The sequence below is a fragment of the Anoplopoma fimbria genome, chromosome 4 (assembly GCF_027596085.1).
Source record: "Anoplopoma fimbria isolate UVic2021 breed Golden Eagle Sablefish chromosome 4, Afim_UVic_2022, whole genome shotgun sequence".
NCBI lineage: Eukaryota > Metazoa > Chordata > Actinopteri > Perciformes > Anoplopomatidae > Anoplopoma > Anoplopoma fimbria.
In genome coordinates, this window is record NC_072452.1 from 22110917 (window position 1) to 22127259 (window position 16343).

The following is a 16343-nucleotide window of genomic DNA, read 5'->3' on the forward strand; positions in this document are numbered from 1 at the left end:
AAACACGCAACACAACTTGTTGATAGTGTTTACTTACTTCCGATCACTCAGAGTAATGAGGACAGTTTCTGGAAAGAGATGTTGCTGTGGAATGTATTTATTTATTTTAACGAAATTCTATTTACATAAATGAGCCACACTTTTGCTCTGTGTGGCGTGTTCCTTCATTACTATGAGCAAAGTCACTGTTCTTTATTTTGCCCAGCTGTTTATGAGATTATTAAGCCTTTTTTTCTAAATAATTATCTTTTGTTTTAGTATTTAGTATTTGAAGGTTTCAATTTTCAAAGTGCATGAAAGGGCTTGAGACTAAGAGCCACAGACCGGCTGGGTTAGTCAAATCATTAAGAGATGCACTAACAAGTGGTTGGCTTTGGTCTTTTCACAGAACTTGTTGATTTCACCAGATTATTTGTTTGGGATGAGAATGGTGCAGTTGCTGGAAAAAAACAAAAACATAATGGTCAACTTATTATGTGCATTTCTGAAAACAGCATCATGCGTCTGCTGTAGGCACCTCAGCAGCTTTTATGGGCTTTTTGTGAATGGAAATTTAAAAAAAAGAGTGAAACAATGTCAGACTGTTGAGACAAAATACAAAAAAAATCACTCTACCTGGGACGGGATCTGTTGGGGAGTAAAACAGAGGTCAAACATTAAGAAGTTAAGTTCAACCAAAGCATAGTAAATATATTTAAAAACAGGTGACAGAACTGCTGTGTGTTGTGGTCAGGAATTAATCGCATAATGTTGAAGACCTCATTGTTGATATAATGTGAGGATAATATACCGGTAATATAAATGAGAAGTTGGATATATACTTAAAAAGGTCATATTCATGTGTTATTTGTCGTAAAATGTTGCACAACTGTATTTTTTCATCCTTTGAAAATGGCACATAACAGTATCACACAGAGTTCTATTCACTGATCAGAACGAAATGTGGGAATTATAAATAATCACATACATTTAACGTTACATATGGTACATCTTCACAAAGAGGAGATAATGTTAAAGGCACACATATAAGGCACCAAAGCATCATGGGAGATAAAAACACATATTCCAAAGATAGATAAGAAAAAGATAAGTAGGAGAAGAAGAATGATTCAGCTCATATTGTACCCCTTCATGCATTATATACATTTATATTGAAGCTGCAGTCTTTAAACAAAGTTTCCTATTTTTAATAATTCCACGTTTTATCATGACTGATTCAAAGACTATGGTGCTAAATCACATATCTGTCTCGAGGACCTTCCAAATGAGTTTACATGTCCAACAAGGATATAATCCCGCAAAAAAAGTAGCTGCTTTAAGCAAACTTCACAATCTTTCTACAAAATGCACTTTAGGGGATTTCCAAACTTTTAAAGACTTCAAATGTTCTTCTGAACTAGTTCCACCACAGAATCAACATGGCCAAATGCAAACATGAAGGTATACACACGCACACACACACACACACACACACACACACACACACACACACACACACACACACACACACACACACACACACACACACACACACACACACACACACACACACACACACACACACACGCGACTATGTCTTTGGCTCGGCCACTCAGGGAGGATTGAAATACTGACAGCCTTGGATGATGATGCAATAGCCAGCAACTGTCAACTTCATGGAATTACAGTAAGCTGCTTTGTCAAAATTTCGAGAAGCTCTATTGAACTCTGGGATACGAGCGCACCACTGGGATTAATGTGCGATTCACTCAGTCGACAAAATTTCTAAAATAACCAGATTCCTAACTGGGAAGGCCTGCAGGATTAGAGCCCATAAACTGCATGTTTACTCACAGGAATATGACTCTAATTAAGGCTGGCAGTAGATGCTCACAAATATTAACAGCCTGCAATTATACAGAAATTGTCTGCAAGGCAATTTAGAATTAGTCTGTGGATAACAGGTGCAGACACAATCCATTTGCCTCTCTGGAAGGGCAAACAATGATTGACTGGAAGTCTGGGAGCCAAAAATAAATCTGGATTAAGCCGGCGATGTTGTGCAGCTAACGTTCCATCAGTGAGTTTTCTTGGTGCTGCATCGTTTGCACACAGTTTTTCTGATGAGCCACAAGAGACTCATGCTGATTCACTCGCTGGTGGAGTTTCGATGTTCTGGAGGTAATCTGTGCACTTGCAGAGGTTGTAAACTCAGGCTTTGTTGGACACCAACAAAAAAATATAATCTGACAATGGCAGACCTCCGGGTTCAAAGTACAGCGAGCTCCTTCAGTCTGAAGAGAGACAGATTAGTCTCTGCAGTAGTTTAATGCAGACTCACTTCATGAAGCTGAACTGGCATAAACCCAGCATGCTGTATGCGCCATAGAGACAGAGGAAGGGTAATTGCATGCAATAACATTAAATACAGGCAATGTAAAGATCCTGGGGGAACCAAAGCGGTTCAGGGTTGATTAAAAAGCAAAGTGTTATTTGCATCCTTCAATTTTCTCTGTTGGATCTCTGATATATACCTCAAGCTATAGAAAACTCAAGGTTTTGTGGACTGAAATTTAATTTTGATGTCTCCAGGAGAAGGATGGTTGCAAACCACAAAAGGCCAAGCTTTGACTGATTACCAACACAGCTTGTTCTTCTTTCCACTCTGTCAGTAGAAGACGAAAAAAAGAATTCTTTATGATTCCACAGTGAAAAAAATATATAAAAAGTTTTGGTGTAAAATGATAGCAATGTTCTACAATTTTAAAAGATAACACGTCATCTCAGGTCTACGCTGGTCCATGCTTTCATTATTCCAGCTATTGACTAACTTCACACAAAGCTTTTCTTGGCTACAATGGATATACTGAACAGCATTTGGCAGCAGAAGCTTTCATCCCTGAGCTGACATTTGAATTGAGAATACACCTGTTCAAGATCTGATATTAGTCACCGGGGAACTGATGACTGCGTGTGAAGCCCAGATAAAGACCACCTCTGTTCGGGACACTGAACCCTGCTATGTGTCTTCAGGCAAAACCAGGAGATGAGAAAGAAGCTCTATTGAATTTGCACAAAAAAAAAAAAAAAGGGAGAAAGAACTGCAACAGTTCTTGGTTAAAAAAATAAATAAATGCAAGATAGATCAAAGCCTGTGACGTTCACCGTACAAGACCTAGCATCTCTCTTTTTCTTCCTCGTATAAATCCTCCAAAAGATATTCAAAGTGTTTTCAAGAAATAATCTGGCTTGACATTTCTTTCTTTTTGCTACGCCGTGCACTTGCATAAATCTTTCCTGGCCATAAATTGCTTAAAAGCAGTCTTGATATATTATACAAAAACGACATTAGAAGGCAAACGGTGGGAAAGCTGCCTAAAAAAATGACGTTGCCGCCTCTCACACATCACCAAACAACCAGAACCAGCGCACCAGTTTAGAGCCAGTTGATGGTGCCAAGGATGACTGGCGACAGCTGGTCGCCTCTTACTCATTTTAAGGGTCATCAACATTTAATGATACATTAGTGGCATCGCTGGGTCTCCCTTTATCTACTGCGACACTGTTGACTTAATTATGCACAGCAGTATCACACTCATCTCGGTCAGCCCTGACACACTGAGATTAAAAAGGGTAGGCCGAAGGAGGACTGGCTTTTCTGTACCTCGCCACATAAGTACCCCTGCTCTCTTTGATGTGGATGGAAGTGACACAGGGGGCGGTCTGGGGCCATGCATGCATATTAACACACACACGCACATACACGCACACACACACACACACACACAGAGAGACACATACGCACGCACACACACGCAGACTTTCACCGAGTTGTAAAAGTAGGTCCTTCCTCTAGGGCTGAACCCCTTTGGTATCCCCCTTCATCTTCTTTCTTTGTCTGAAATCCCTGTTCCTCCCAGCAGTCTCTAAACACAGACACCAAGAGCTCAAACTGACATCCTGGATTACTGTCAGACCTACAAATACAAAGCCAGCGCCAACAGTCAAATAAAACGTGCTGACAATCTGAGCCACTGCCAAAGAAACAGAGTTGAAATATGATGAGAAAGGAATATGGGATTTGCAATTTTCTTAAATTTGTAAACACCATAATTACACCTGTGCAACGCATCTGTTAGAGCCATTCAACTATAAATACAATCATGTATCTATCTATCTATTAATGTGTCCTTGGTTCCATTATGTTTCTACCTATCCTATTTATTCACCCATTTATCCATCTGTAAACAATAAAATCAAAGAAAGTGATGCCCGGCTCTTACGTTGATGTCCTCCAGGTTCAAGGAGTTCAGGTATTGGTGGTTTCTCTTCCACAATATAGGAGGCCTCCGCTCCCCTGTGATGGCACACGTCATCACGGCGCTCTGGCCGACGGTTACTGTGGTGACGACCACTCTCTGGTCATCTGGGAGAGTGAGCAGGTACACATCTGTTGGCGAGAGAAGAGGAAAAAAAGGAACAAAATGTCAGACAGATTGTCTTCAAGGTGCAATGTTCAAGATATGAAACCAAAACTTTATCAACGGGATGTAAAGAGGTTACAGTGGTGATGTTATGTCAAAGACATCTATGCATTGTGTTGCAGAGATATCTCAGTCCTGTCTTGTAATACCAATTATAGTATAGGGATAGTAAGTTACTATAGCGTCCAGTCTGTCCTCAGTCCGACATGAGAGGACGAAGAAGTAGAGCTGCCCCAAGTGCTTGTTCATAAAACAACCATGGTCCGTTTGTATTTTGAATATTTGTTCATCGAATTAATTCCAAAGTGGCAGAAACGAGAAAATCGCACCCTCGCCTCTTGCTGTCCTTCTGACTGTGAAGCCCCCTGTTAGCAACAAAGTAAACAAAAAAAGTGGCTAACATGAACTATAGGTCAAAGCCACACGTGAAGATTAGAAGATTGTAGTGTTATTTTCACAGTCTCTCAGAATTTGATCAGTTTGGTCCAGTTATGCATATTCTTAACCTGCAGTTAGTTAGTAGTTGGACTTTTTTTATATTGAGATTTTATGGACCCAGTGACAGAGGTTAAATAAAGTCCCCTATCTGTTTGGAGCGGTGGCTATATGTTACACATTGCACTTTTAAGGATACTGACTCAATCTAAGTTTTGGGAAAGTGAATTCAACTGCAGAGCAAAATTGCTGACAATTCCAGTTTTTTGTAAAACTTTTAATTTGAATAAGTTATCTTGAATAAGGGGAAGAAAACTGTTCACGTTAGAGTCCGCCTATACTTTATATCCCCAACTTTGTGAACTTCTCCGTATTGTAACAGCTCATAATTCAGTGGAATGAACCCACCGAGATAATCCATATTGCAGTTCATGTTTTGCCCACATTTTTCTCCTAATGAAGCCTGAAAACAAGAATACAGTACACGAGAGTGTCTCAATTAGCTGCTGTTGTGCTACGGAGGCGGATGTTTTTTTTTTAGTTAAAGATGCACTGAGGCAGCTCAATTATTGCAATTTGCAAAGTAATGGGAAGGATATAAGTTAAATGTTCTGTAAATACGTTGCATAATTTATGTACTGATAATATAATGGAAAATCTTCTTTCTCTATCTGCATCTCTGAGGACCCGGGGTTCATCACTATGTATTTCTTTTTTAGCTAACATTATAGCACATTCAATTTTGGGAGGCTCAGCAGCTGCTGGTCTGATGAAACCTCACCTGAAGCGCGCTGCTGTGTAACTAGAAGTTGGAATATTCACTACAACTAAGCTCTGCACTCCGAGAGTTTAGAACAAGCTTGGCTCTCTCCATCGTTGTAAAAGCCCAGGAGTGCATCTTTTCTGATGAAAGTAACATGGAAAATATAAAACCCTGTGCTGCCAGAGAGGCTCCCTGTGGAAACACAGCCCTAGACCCCGAACAGAGGTGGATAGTTGCTCAATTAAGTATTCCTGCAATACCTAAAAGGTTTTGAGACATGTTTCTGGTGATGTTTATATTATATGAATCATGTATGTTATATTCTTTGAACTCTATTATGCTGTTCATTCTGTACATATGACTCTATTGCATTTCTGTCCATACTGGGAGAGCGATGCCTCCTCTGTTGCTCTCCCTAAGGTTTCTTTATTCTTCTTTTTTTCTCCCTGTTTTTTTTTTTTTGGGTGGGGGGAGGTTCCTGGGACAGAATCTGTCACATGTGTACAGATTGTAAAGCAAATTTGCTAAAACAAAGTCACTGTCAGACTGTGAACAAAGGTTTTTTTCAATACACAAGTGTAAATATGATTTGAGAGATGTTTGTAAGTTTACTGTTCAAAAAGCTAAAAAGGGGATTAAAAGAAGATTCATTTCTATTGTTGGGGTTAAAATATGGAACAATTCTAATATGAATGTAAGAATGTGTAACTCTTTTTTGGTTTTCAAAAGGACTATTTTTGAGGGTTACAAATTTTTATTTTCTTATTTTAAATATTTTGTTTTATTGAGGGTGGCTTGATTGATGGGGAAGTAGGATAGGCATATTTAAGCTTAATGCTTCTGCCTATGCCTTTTCAGTTATAATGTATACTATATTATATATAGGCTGCATACATTGTATTGTGTGTGATGACTGAATGAAAACACTAACTAACTAACTCAATTTGTGATTTTGGGCTAAACAAAATAAATTGAATTGAATTGAAAATTGAAAGTTGAGATGTGGTTGTGGGATCTGCGGTTATTTCTACTCAAAATAAAGAGCAAATGCTGTCATTATGAAAAGCCAGTGTGGTTCAGTGAGAGGTCAGCATGGTTAGTTAACGCCTTTTAGTGTGTTCAGTATTTTGATGAGACAACGTCCACTCCATCCATTCTGTGGTGGTATTATGTAACGCTGCCTGTGAGAGAATGATTTTTAATCTTTCTCCTGGGTAATGAGCAACAGAGCAAAAGGAAACAGAGACTCAATTTGTTCTGCTCCTAAGGGCATGAAATACAAAACCTAATGAAAGAGCAGGTCCAGCAGACAGTGTTCACTCGCCACAGCCCAGAGAATCGGGATGAGAGCACCGTCAATTACAGCACAACTCCGGTGGCCCTCTAAGCGCTTTTTAACCTTGTCGGTCATTTGCGGTGTTTGGTCCACTTGTTGGTGTCTTTGAACTGTGAACTTGGCTCGTCTGTTAGATCCAAGCCAATCAGCCGGGAGCAGTGAGACAACTGAGACCTCTTTTTGGTGGGAAGCTCCAAGTTAAGACTTCTAATCTCTCATTTGGCCCAATGAAGCCCTGCTTAAGCCTGGCCAAATCTCTGCCAGGATTACATCAAAATTAGAGGATTAATAACAGCCATTTCTTTTTAGTGGAGTAAAACTTTCAAAGTTTCAATCATTATACTGTTAATGGAGAGTTGATCCAACCATGTGGTCATTTGTGAGGCTACAGTTTGTCCCGGTTTTGTGTTAAAAAAATAAAAAAATAATAATAAGCTATTCATTTGCACTCTAATTATCGCATTTTCCATTTTTCTCTTCACTTTTTATTTATAGATTAATATAAACTGTGATCAATTTGTTCTTCCTGCGGGAAATATAACAAGTCTGGGGTGCATGAAAACCAGGTGAAAATCACTTTTACCCAGACTGCTATTTTTAGTATTATGAGATGTTACTGTTATTGCGTATACCAGGAAAGCCAAATAACAGAAACAGCTTTGCAAAACTTTAGAAAGCTGTTTCTGCTTAACTTTCCTCACTGCTTTGGTGAAAAAAACACCTCACAGTATAATGTAATTCAATGCAACAGTCCCAAATGTTGACCTCAAAAAGTAAAACACTGTTGAGCCAAACCCTGTGTGACAAAATTGACAAAAATTTAACATCATCACCTCCAAGAAGTCAGTGTATATTGCTATGCTGTTGCATCAGACTCTATCATATATTACAGATGTTCTGGTCGTGGTGCCCACTGCCATCTTGCAATACCAAGCAGTTGTGAATGATGTCCATTCATGTGATCTTTACCAGCAAAGACAGGGTGAAATACGCCGCTAGTTCAATTTGATGTGTGATCCTGTCGCAAGATGGTTTCTGGATATTTATTCAGTTTTAAATTAAGAATTTTAAAAGAAAAAGTCTCATTTTTATTCATTTAAGTTATGCATACACACAAACACAAAGAAGAAATTAGTAAGCAGGTTCAAACCTTAATTAATGAGCCAATCAGTCTTTCTTTTCCCAAAAGCAAACATGAGCTTATTCATTCATTACCCAGTCTCTTTCAATAGATGATAAAAATGTCTTGTGATGGCCTGCGCTGATGGAAATTTATCTTGTCATGAACATAACGCGTCACTTGTATTTGTCAAGAACGGAGGGGTTTGAATGGTACATGAAAAGAAACAACCAACTTCATAAAGCGACTGAAACATCTCCCCTGTGGACATCATTATGTGACAGAGATCATTTGATGTAACACGTTTGACTGGTTAAAAGCTGTGTGTCTGTAATAAAGACACGACAACGGCAGTCAGCAGGAGTGGAATGAGAGCCAACATGGACAGAGAGAAAAGAAATGAAAAATGTTAAGGATGTCGCGGATGACTAATGAAAGCTAAAGAGAACTGAAATGTGGTATGAATGATGAAGATAAAGAATCTTTAACCTTAAACTTTTAACTGATAAAAACTTATTTCAGAAACTGTTTGGATGACCTCCAGGGCACTAATGGTAGTAAGTGACAAACCCTCGATTAAATTGACATGGAGAAAAACAACAAGATGAAGTACCCATCCTGACTATTTGAGCTAGTTTATTGAATAATTACTCATTTACAGGTCAGAGGCCTGATATCTGTTTTCATTCAACAGCTCAGAGGAAAACACAGTGAACTTATGAGAACTAGAAACATATATTTACCATTGAAATGTATTTAATAGGCCAACTGCAGTACATGAAAAGTACTGAAGTTAAGCTTGGTGAAACTCACAATTAGAAGCTGGAGAAAGACCGCTCAGTTTGAAGAGTGCCATCGCTCAACTTCACCTTTTTACAATTAATCATATGTTTATGATTCCTGATAGTTTTATTAACTAGCATTACACACTTCGATACTAAACATTTATTGATCATTACATCTTCTACAAGCAGTAACGCCAAAAAAAACTTCCTGCTTTTACAGTGCTTCTTCAAAACAGCTCATCTTGTGAGGCTTTAGAGGAGGAACTTTGGCTCTGTTCAAGTTCAGCAACCATTTCCAAAGAGGTTTTTAGAATGAAATGGATGTTCCAGGGCTCAAAGATATGTTTCTGCCTGTGAGCTGTGATTTTAGCCTGATTGCACTGACCCTGAACGTCTCCACAATTTGGACCTGCAGCAGGTAATAACAATGCATGGCCCTATCTTGAACATTGTAGAGTCATCTTCATTTCAAATATTAAATTGTGGTGGACTTTTCTCATCTGGCAGGATGAAACAAATGAAGCACACATTGTAGGTGAACTATGTGAGTAAGTGATTCCGACATAAAAAGGCTGAAGTGAACAGCATCAGAACTTTGGATAGTGTCTTTGGTATAACATCATAGACCTGCTTATTTTTATTTTTAAGATTTGGGTTTTATATCGACACTATGGCTATCAGTTCTACCACTTAAGATAACATTGGACTAAAAGTTACAGCTGTGATTTTAAAATACAGTGAAATGGCAAAATATGAAAGGTCCTCTGGGGCAACAGAGAAGTTGTTCAAGTTGTAAACAAGCAGACCATTTTGTCCATTTTTTGGGGGAGGTAAAACCAAAGGTGAAGCACCTGTAATGTTGCCTGAGTGAACACAACTGCAATAAGTACAGTAGGTTAAAGTTGAGGAAGTCTGCCTGGAGGACATTCAGGGTATTCATTTCACTGGTAACAAAATTTGACTTTTGGGTTTCAAAGTTAAACATTGTCAAACTACTATATCTTGATGTTTAGTGCAGATTTAAAGGTCTTTAAGCTTTAATGAAAGCCATTCATATCAGTTAAATGCTGACAGAAAACGCTGGGCTCAGTGTATCTGTAGATTTAAGAAAAATGAACTTCAACTACAAAACAACCAAAATAAACAAATGCAAAACAATTTAAGATGTTAAGCAAAAAAAAAATCCAAGACAGCAAACAAAATACCTAAAATAACCCCCCAAAAAAATCCATAAATAGGAGAATAAGAACACAGCAGGGAAAGTATAACAAATTAAATCCGCTCTGATGCAGAAAGTAAAGAATTAAGAAAAAATGGATCTTCCATCAGTCACGCATGGCTAATCCAAGATCCTCCTCCTCCCCGGACACTGATAGCAAGCCAATCAACCCCATTCAGCCACTTGGCGCTCATTGTGATGTTGAGGAGGAGGTGGTGGGTGGATACGCTGACAAAAATCTCTTTCAATAATGTCCTCCCTAACCGTTCAATTACATCCCCCTTGTATCTTAATGCTTGTGGTATATACGCTGCAAGCAACAAACTCGATTTGCCGCTGAACCCCAGGGGGGGGATAGAAATGTGTGAAGCTATAGGGAGAATTTGAAGAAGAAAGTGGGCAGAGAGAAGGCCAGGCAGGCTCTATCATAGCTGGTGGATGGAGGAAGGAGGGGAGGGAAGAAGGAGGGAGGAATCCGACCTGAATGAGAAACTCCTCAGAGAGATGGGAGTCTGGGCTGCTGGAGCCGTCTCAAACACTTTGAGTCCTGCGCCTCTTCTGTGAAAGATTTATCAGAGGAGGGAGTGGCCTTGGCTCCTCTTTTTTTTTTTGTCTGATTTGAGACCTGAGGGACCCAGCCCCCCGGGGAAGGATCAACCTTCACCGTCCAACCTGTAATTAGTGATTAACGGCGGAGTCCAGACTTTTGATTTACTCTGCTCTGCTCCCAGAGTGGGATGTTGGTCAGTGCCGCGGTGAGAGGTAAATCACCTATTGCACTGGAGGCAACAAGCTTGTCAGGGAAAATAGCCCGGGCCGGCAGGATGCTGCGGAGAGGCCGGCTGGATGAAGACAAATTGCACTAAGGTTTCTTAGCCAACACCCTTGCACTATTCTCTATCATGCTCTGTCGGTCTCTTTCTCGAACACATGCCCGCTCCGTCTATCTTCACCAAGTCTCTCATTCCTTTAACACACTCCCTCTCTTTCTCTCTCAATGATGTTCTATATTACCAAGGCTGAAAGGTTGTGTACACCCAATTGCTTTGAGTTTGACATTTTCAAGCAGAGATAAAAGTATTTACCCTGATGCTGAGTATTCATAGCCCATACGCAAAGACTCAAAGGGGGAAAGAAAGAAAAAAAAAAAAATAACAACCCAAAAACCGAATACACACAACATTCTCTGATCTTGGATGGTTGATTTGTGCAAACTCTCTCCCAAAGCAAGAAGAAATGGAGTTTCTGTTTTAGAAACTGAAGATGAAGGACTCGGTGGACTTGAATGTTTGACAGAGAAAGAAGAGAGTTTCAATGTTGAAACACGCAAACTCCCTCTTTTGTCAAACCAAGGAAGATACTTGCTTTTAGTGTTGAAATGCTGCTACTTGTCGCACTACTAAACAAACTAGATCCCTGCAGAACCATAAGGCGACAATAGCAACAATAATCAGGTGATCTCTACGCCAATAAAGACAAACGCACATGTTGACAAGGAGCGATAACGGCTTTGCACCATTCCAAGTTGCAATTCTTCTCAGCTCAGTTTAGAAGAGCAAAAAAAACCTGACTGTGAAGTTGAGTGAAGAAACGTAGGAAGGGAAACGCAAATGGAAGCATGTTTAACCTGACTTTGACGATAGTTTTGCATTTAGAGGAATAACAGAGAGTGGGTGGTCTGCAAACTGATAATTGAAAGCTCGCATTTGTAAGAAAAAACAGACCATACAGACAAACATGACAGCTCCACCTACAATAAGTTGATCAAACGCTACAAAAAATATTCCCGAAACAATATATTATGTTCATTATTGACACATAACAAAAGATCTGGTAAATAATATATATAATAGGCTACACATTGTTTTCTAAATAGTATTGAAATCTCTCATCAAACCACCATATTCTGCACATTTGTAAAATCAGCCTATTGTAAGAAAGTAAAGTGGTTTTATGTTCACGGTAGATTGTTTTGAGGTCATTTCTGTAGAATCCCCTAATTCAATGTGAAGCTGTTGTCTGCCTGCCTTTACCTCAAAGACTTTGCCTATTTAACTTTTGGGAGCATGCAATAATTTTTTTGTTTTTTTTTTGCATTTAATACCGCTTTTATCCTGCATCTTTACCAAGATGGTGTTGGATGTGCACACTATCCACCCTCTTTGTTGTATGCAGACCGCAATGAATGCATAATGGTGGCCCACTTTGGACATTAATTAATTATTATATTGCTATTAACTTAAACTTGTGACTTGATGATATGGAACAATATAATATATTGTTATGAGTTACATTAGATAAAACAACCAAGTAAAAAAGAGAGTAACAGCAAAAATATAACAATATGATTTAGGTTTCTAAAGTTTCATTTAAATTTGATGGTTTTGTTTTTCTGTGAGGTGCATCATTCAGCTCAACATCAAAGACTTCTTGTTAAGATCTTCTCAGCATCTCTGAAGGTACAAACTTCAGTCCACATCTTCTTAGACAATCATCATTCGGGTCAATGTATATATTTATTCTTGTTAGTTTACATTTAAACTCTTCAGCTTAACTTTAGGTCAAAGAACTCTGGCGTTTTTTAAAGGGCAGAACTACCTTTCATGTGAATTTTGAGCTTTTCCACTTAAATGAGATTATTTTATAATGCTCTGAAGACTCCCAATCCAAGAAAAGAATACCCCAGGCACAGCTGCAGTGACCACTAGTTTCAGTATCCATCAGCATTGCAGTCTCTCCCTTCTGCATCTGGAAAAGATCCTGTTTTTGCTATAACATGTTTACAAATTCAAAAATTACAGGTGAAAGGTGTGAGGATAATTATAGCCCCATTCATCTCTCCTCCCACATAAATTATACACATCAGGATGGCTGAAAAGCGTTAACAACTGGCCTTAGTGAGTGCATTACCTCTGGATGATCAGCCTCAAGTCTGTTTCCAAAGCAGCTGTTGGGAGAGATCCTGAGGGACGACCAGCATTAGTATGCAACAGAGCCTAAGAGGAGCTCTAATTGGATTAATTTTATCACAGCTACCTTGTGGAAAACAAATAATGAAAAATCCCTCTATCTTACTGCCATGAGTAAATCATATAGCACTTTAGCATACGAGAGGATGTGATTTTAATTGTTCCATCATATTTCACACACATACGGCTGCATGGCCGTAAACTATATCAGATGGCATTGTTTTTTTATTTTATTAAGGTTTAATGTTGAGTGACACCTGTTCTTTTGCTATTCCGAGCAACATCAGAAAGCTGTTTGTCGGCACTATACTTAGCATATGCATCAATTAACTTCACACATTACAGTACAGTACGCTTCCATCCTTCTGTCTGTGCGTTCTACTCGTTTAACATCAGCATCACAGCCCACTCGGATAGCTGCGTGGCCGCAAATGGTGGATGCCAACACCTTCGACTGGATGGCAGGAGATGTTAATCGTTGAGAAAAGAGGATGAACGGAGCAATCTATTTACACTGAACCTCTAAACAACTCTGACAGACAGGAAATCAAATTGAACCTCTCTCAGTCTCACAGTCAGAGAGGGCACTAAAAAATATTCTGAGCGATTTCCTCTTGTGAATTAAAACCAGCCTGGTCAGTGGAGCTTGAGCACTACCGAAGCTTTCATTCATTGGATCCACAAAGACCTGTGTAATGGTGTCACTGTCCTCAGAACAAGCTGCCTTCTCAGCAGCAGGACTAACTGTCTATACTTTGGAATTTATTAAACAACTAGAATTTACGCCTCACAGTTTTATGCCTCCATCGGCCAGCCAAGTTGCGGCTTACGTCTATGTCTGTCCAAAATGTCATCCCTTCATATAATTTATCTTACTAGAGATTTGTGTGAAATTGTAAAAAATAAGCATAAGAAACCTTGAGTTATGGATAATTAAAGTGTTTTTGTGAGGTCATAGTGACCTTTGACCAGCAGATTCTCATCAGTTCATCCTTGAGTCCAAGTGGACGTTTGTTAAACTCTGAGCAGTTTACACTTCTGTTTTGGAAACTACTCAGAGACCTTCTTTTCATCAATATGCCTAGGAATGCCAAACATCCTCTAAATGCTCTAGATCTCTTAGTTGTGGTTGTAAAGTTTCATGAAGCTATGATTATTTTATAGACTTTTTTTGTTTTAAAATTGGCTCACTTCTTGGCTACTTGAGGACAAACATCATCACAATTGGGCTCATTGGATCCACAAGAGTCACAGCTTTCCATTTATACCAAAGTTATGCAATTCCAAGACTGTTTAGGGACCCCAGTAGGCATAAATATTAAAATAAAACCTTTTTAGAATATGTGAAAATAACACATTTATAATGCATGCAAACAACTACATGGGATTTTTGTCCCAAATTGCATGGGATTAGCATAACGTAGGCATGTACGTAAAGGGCAGACTCGTGGGTACCCATTGAATATCTTAAATTGGGAGGTCAATGGATCTCTTTAAAAATCACCATGCCAGTTCTCCCTTGACAAAAAGCTTGCATGACATAGTTAGTACCAATGGAGTTTATTTAGTTTCATACGATACCAATACCTTCACTCTAGCTCTTAAAGACAACATGTCGTCCAACAGGTCTCAGGGGGTTAAATGTATTACAATTTAATTAACTATTTAGCTTTTACTGGCCAAGGTGGCAGTAAATGAAAAGGTATATTAGCCACACCTTTTTCCCCAAGCGCCAAATAATTGAATTATTGCATCATATGAAAGTTTTTAGTCCTTTACAATATTTAATATGAGTAGTCGCATAAGGAAATTACATTAATTTCATTAAGTGCATCAGGAATGCACAGTAATGCACTGCTCTTGGGAAAGAATGTGGATTGTTGGAAAGGCTGCTGGTGTGAACTGCCCTTTATTCAGATTTAATCTTCTGTCAAAACCATTCTTAGTTCAGGAAGTTACATTTTCATCATTTATTCTTTCAGATGTAAAACATAAACTGTTACACATCACTTACTATACTTACTTCTGCACAATGGTATATTAAGAGTAACTGCACAGTAAAACTTGTTTTATGAGCTATAAACTTGACTGTACTTTGATAAAACACATCAATGCTGGAGTTAATGTTGAGAGATCTTACCAAAATTATTAAATTGGCATTTCATGGTTTAAAATGGCTCAAAATGCCTCCTACCATTTTAAATCTACCTTAATCTTGCAAAGCCAAGATATCTGAGATAACGTCGACCGTTTGGGACGAATCTAGATCATGAAATAAAATGTTAACACCCTCTTAACAGACCTCCCTCCTCGCTTCTCCACATGTTTGTTGATGCTGCGTCAAGGCTTTGGTCAAACAGAAGTAAGCATGGTTTCCCCTTGCCCGCTTTTAAGCTTTTTGCAAAATGGTGCAGTTGGTGCACTTTGGCTCAGGCCTTGGGGTGAAGGTTCACTTTAAGGCAACTGGATACATAAACGTTTAATTGGGTTTATTGGCTTTCTACACTTCACACAACAACAATGACAGAACATAACTACTTCCTATCAGTGACCAAATACATCAACTATCTCCACCTACATTAATGCTAACGGTGGAGTTTGCCTGATTCTTTGTGCTGTCATTTCATTTCTTTTCTTTTAGAAACCATTATCTTAACCACCATTTTTTATGGTAACAGCTCTGTGCTGAATTGTGGATTGATCCATTTATTCCAAAACAAATTAGAAGCTACTCAAATAAACCATCTTAAACCATAGTAATGGTATCATTTGTTCTATTTCAAACAAACACATGAACAGCTCTGTCTGCGTGTGTGTTGAGTAAACATATAATTGTTGAAAACACACAATCCCTTCACTTAGTCATCGACTTCAAGAGGAAAGAAGAATACTCCCTCGAGAATTGTTGTTAAATTGTCCTTCAGTTGAGGATCGCTTGGAATTAAAAAAGTAATCCAACTCCTTTTAAATCTCTCTAATACATTCTGGAGATAGGAAAGTCGCATACTGGAAAATGAACCATGAATTATGAAACCATTTTAACACCACTTCTCACAGCCTGTGAATGGAACGCTCAGCAGGGGTTTTGACAAGTAAAAGCCTGAGTATCCATTAATTGTAGCTTTGCCATGTGTGCTGAATAACAGCAGAATTTGCCCCTAATGGAAGGAGCCTTTCCTTAAGGAGGCGCGGCTGTTGGTTTGGATGTCTAATTATAATCTTCACAGAAGTAGGGAGCGTAAGTCAACTCATT

At 38.8% G+C, this 16343-nt stretch overlaps 1 protein-coding gene across 1 annotated transcript in view; it reads right to left on the minus strand.

Moving 5' to 3' along the window:
* fstl5 (follistatin-like 5) overlaps positions 1–16343 on the minus strand; it is a 166292-nt gene that overhangs the window by 48701 nt on the left and 101248 nt on the right. Inside the window, exons 9-10 of the mRNA XM_054597138.1 lie at positions 4263–4429; positions 616–627 (exon numbers count right to left, since the gene is read on the minus strand). Of these exons, the coding sequence (XP_054453113.1) occupies positions 616–627; positions 4263–4429 (179 nt within the window). The remainder of the gene's footprint in view (positions 1–615; positions 628–4262; positions 4430–16343) is intronic.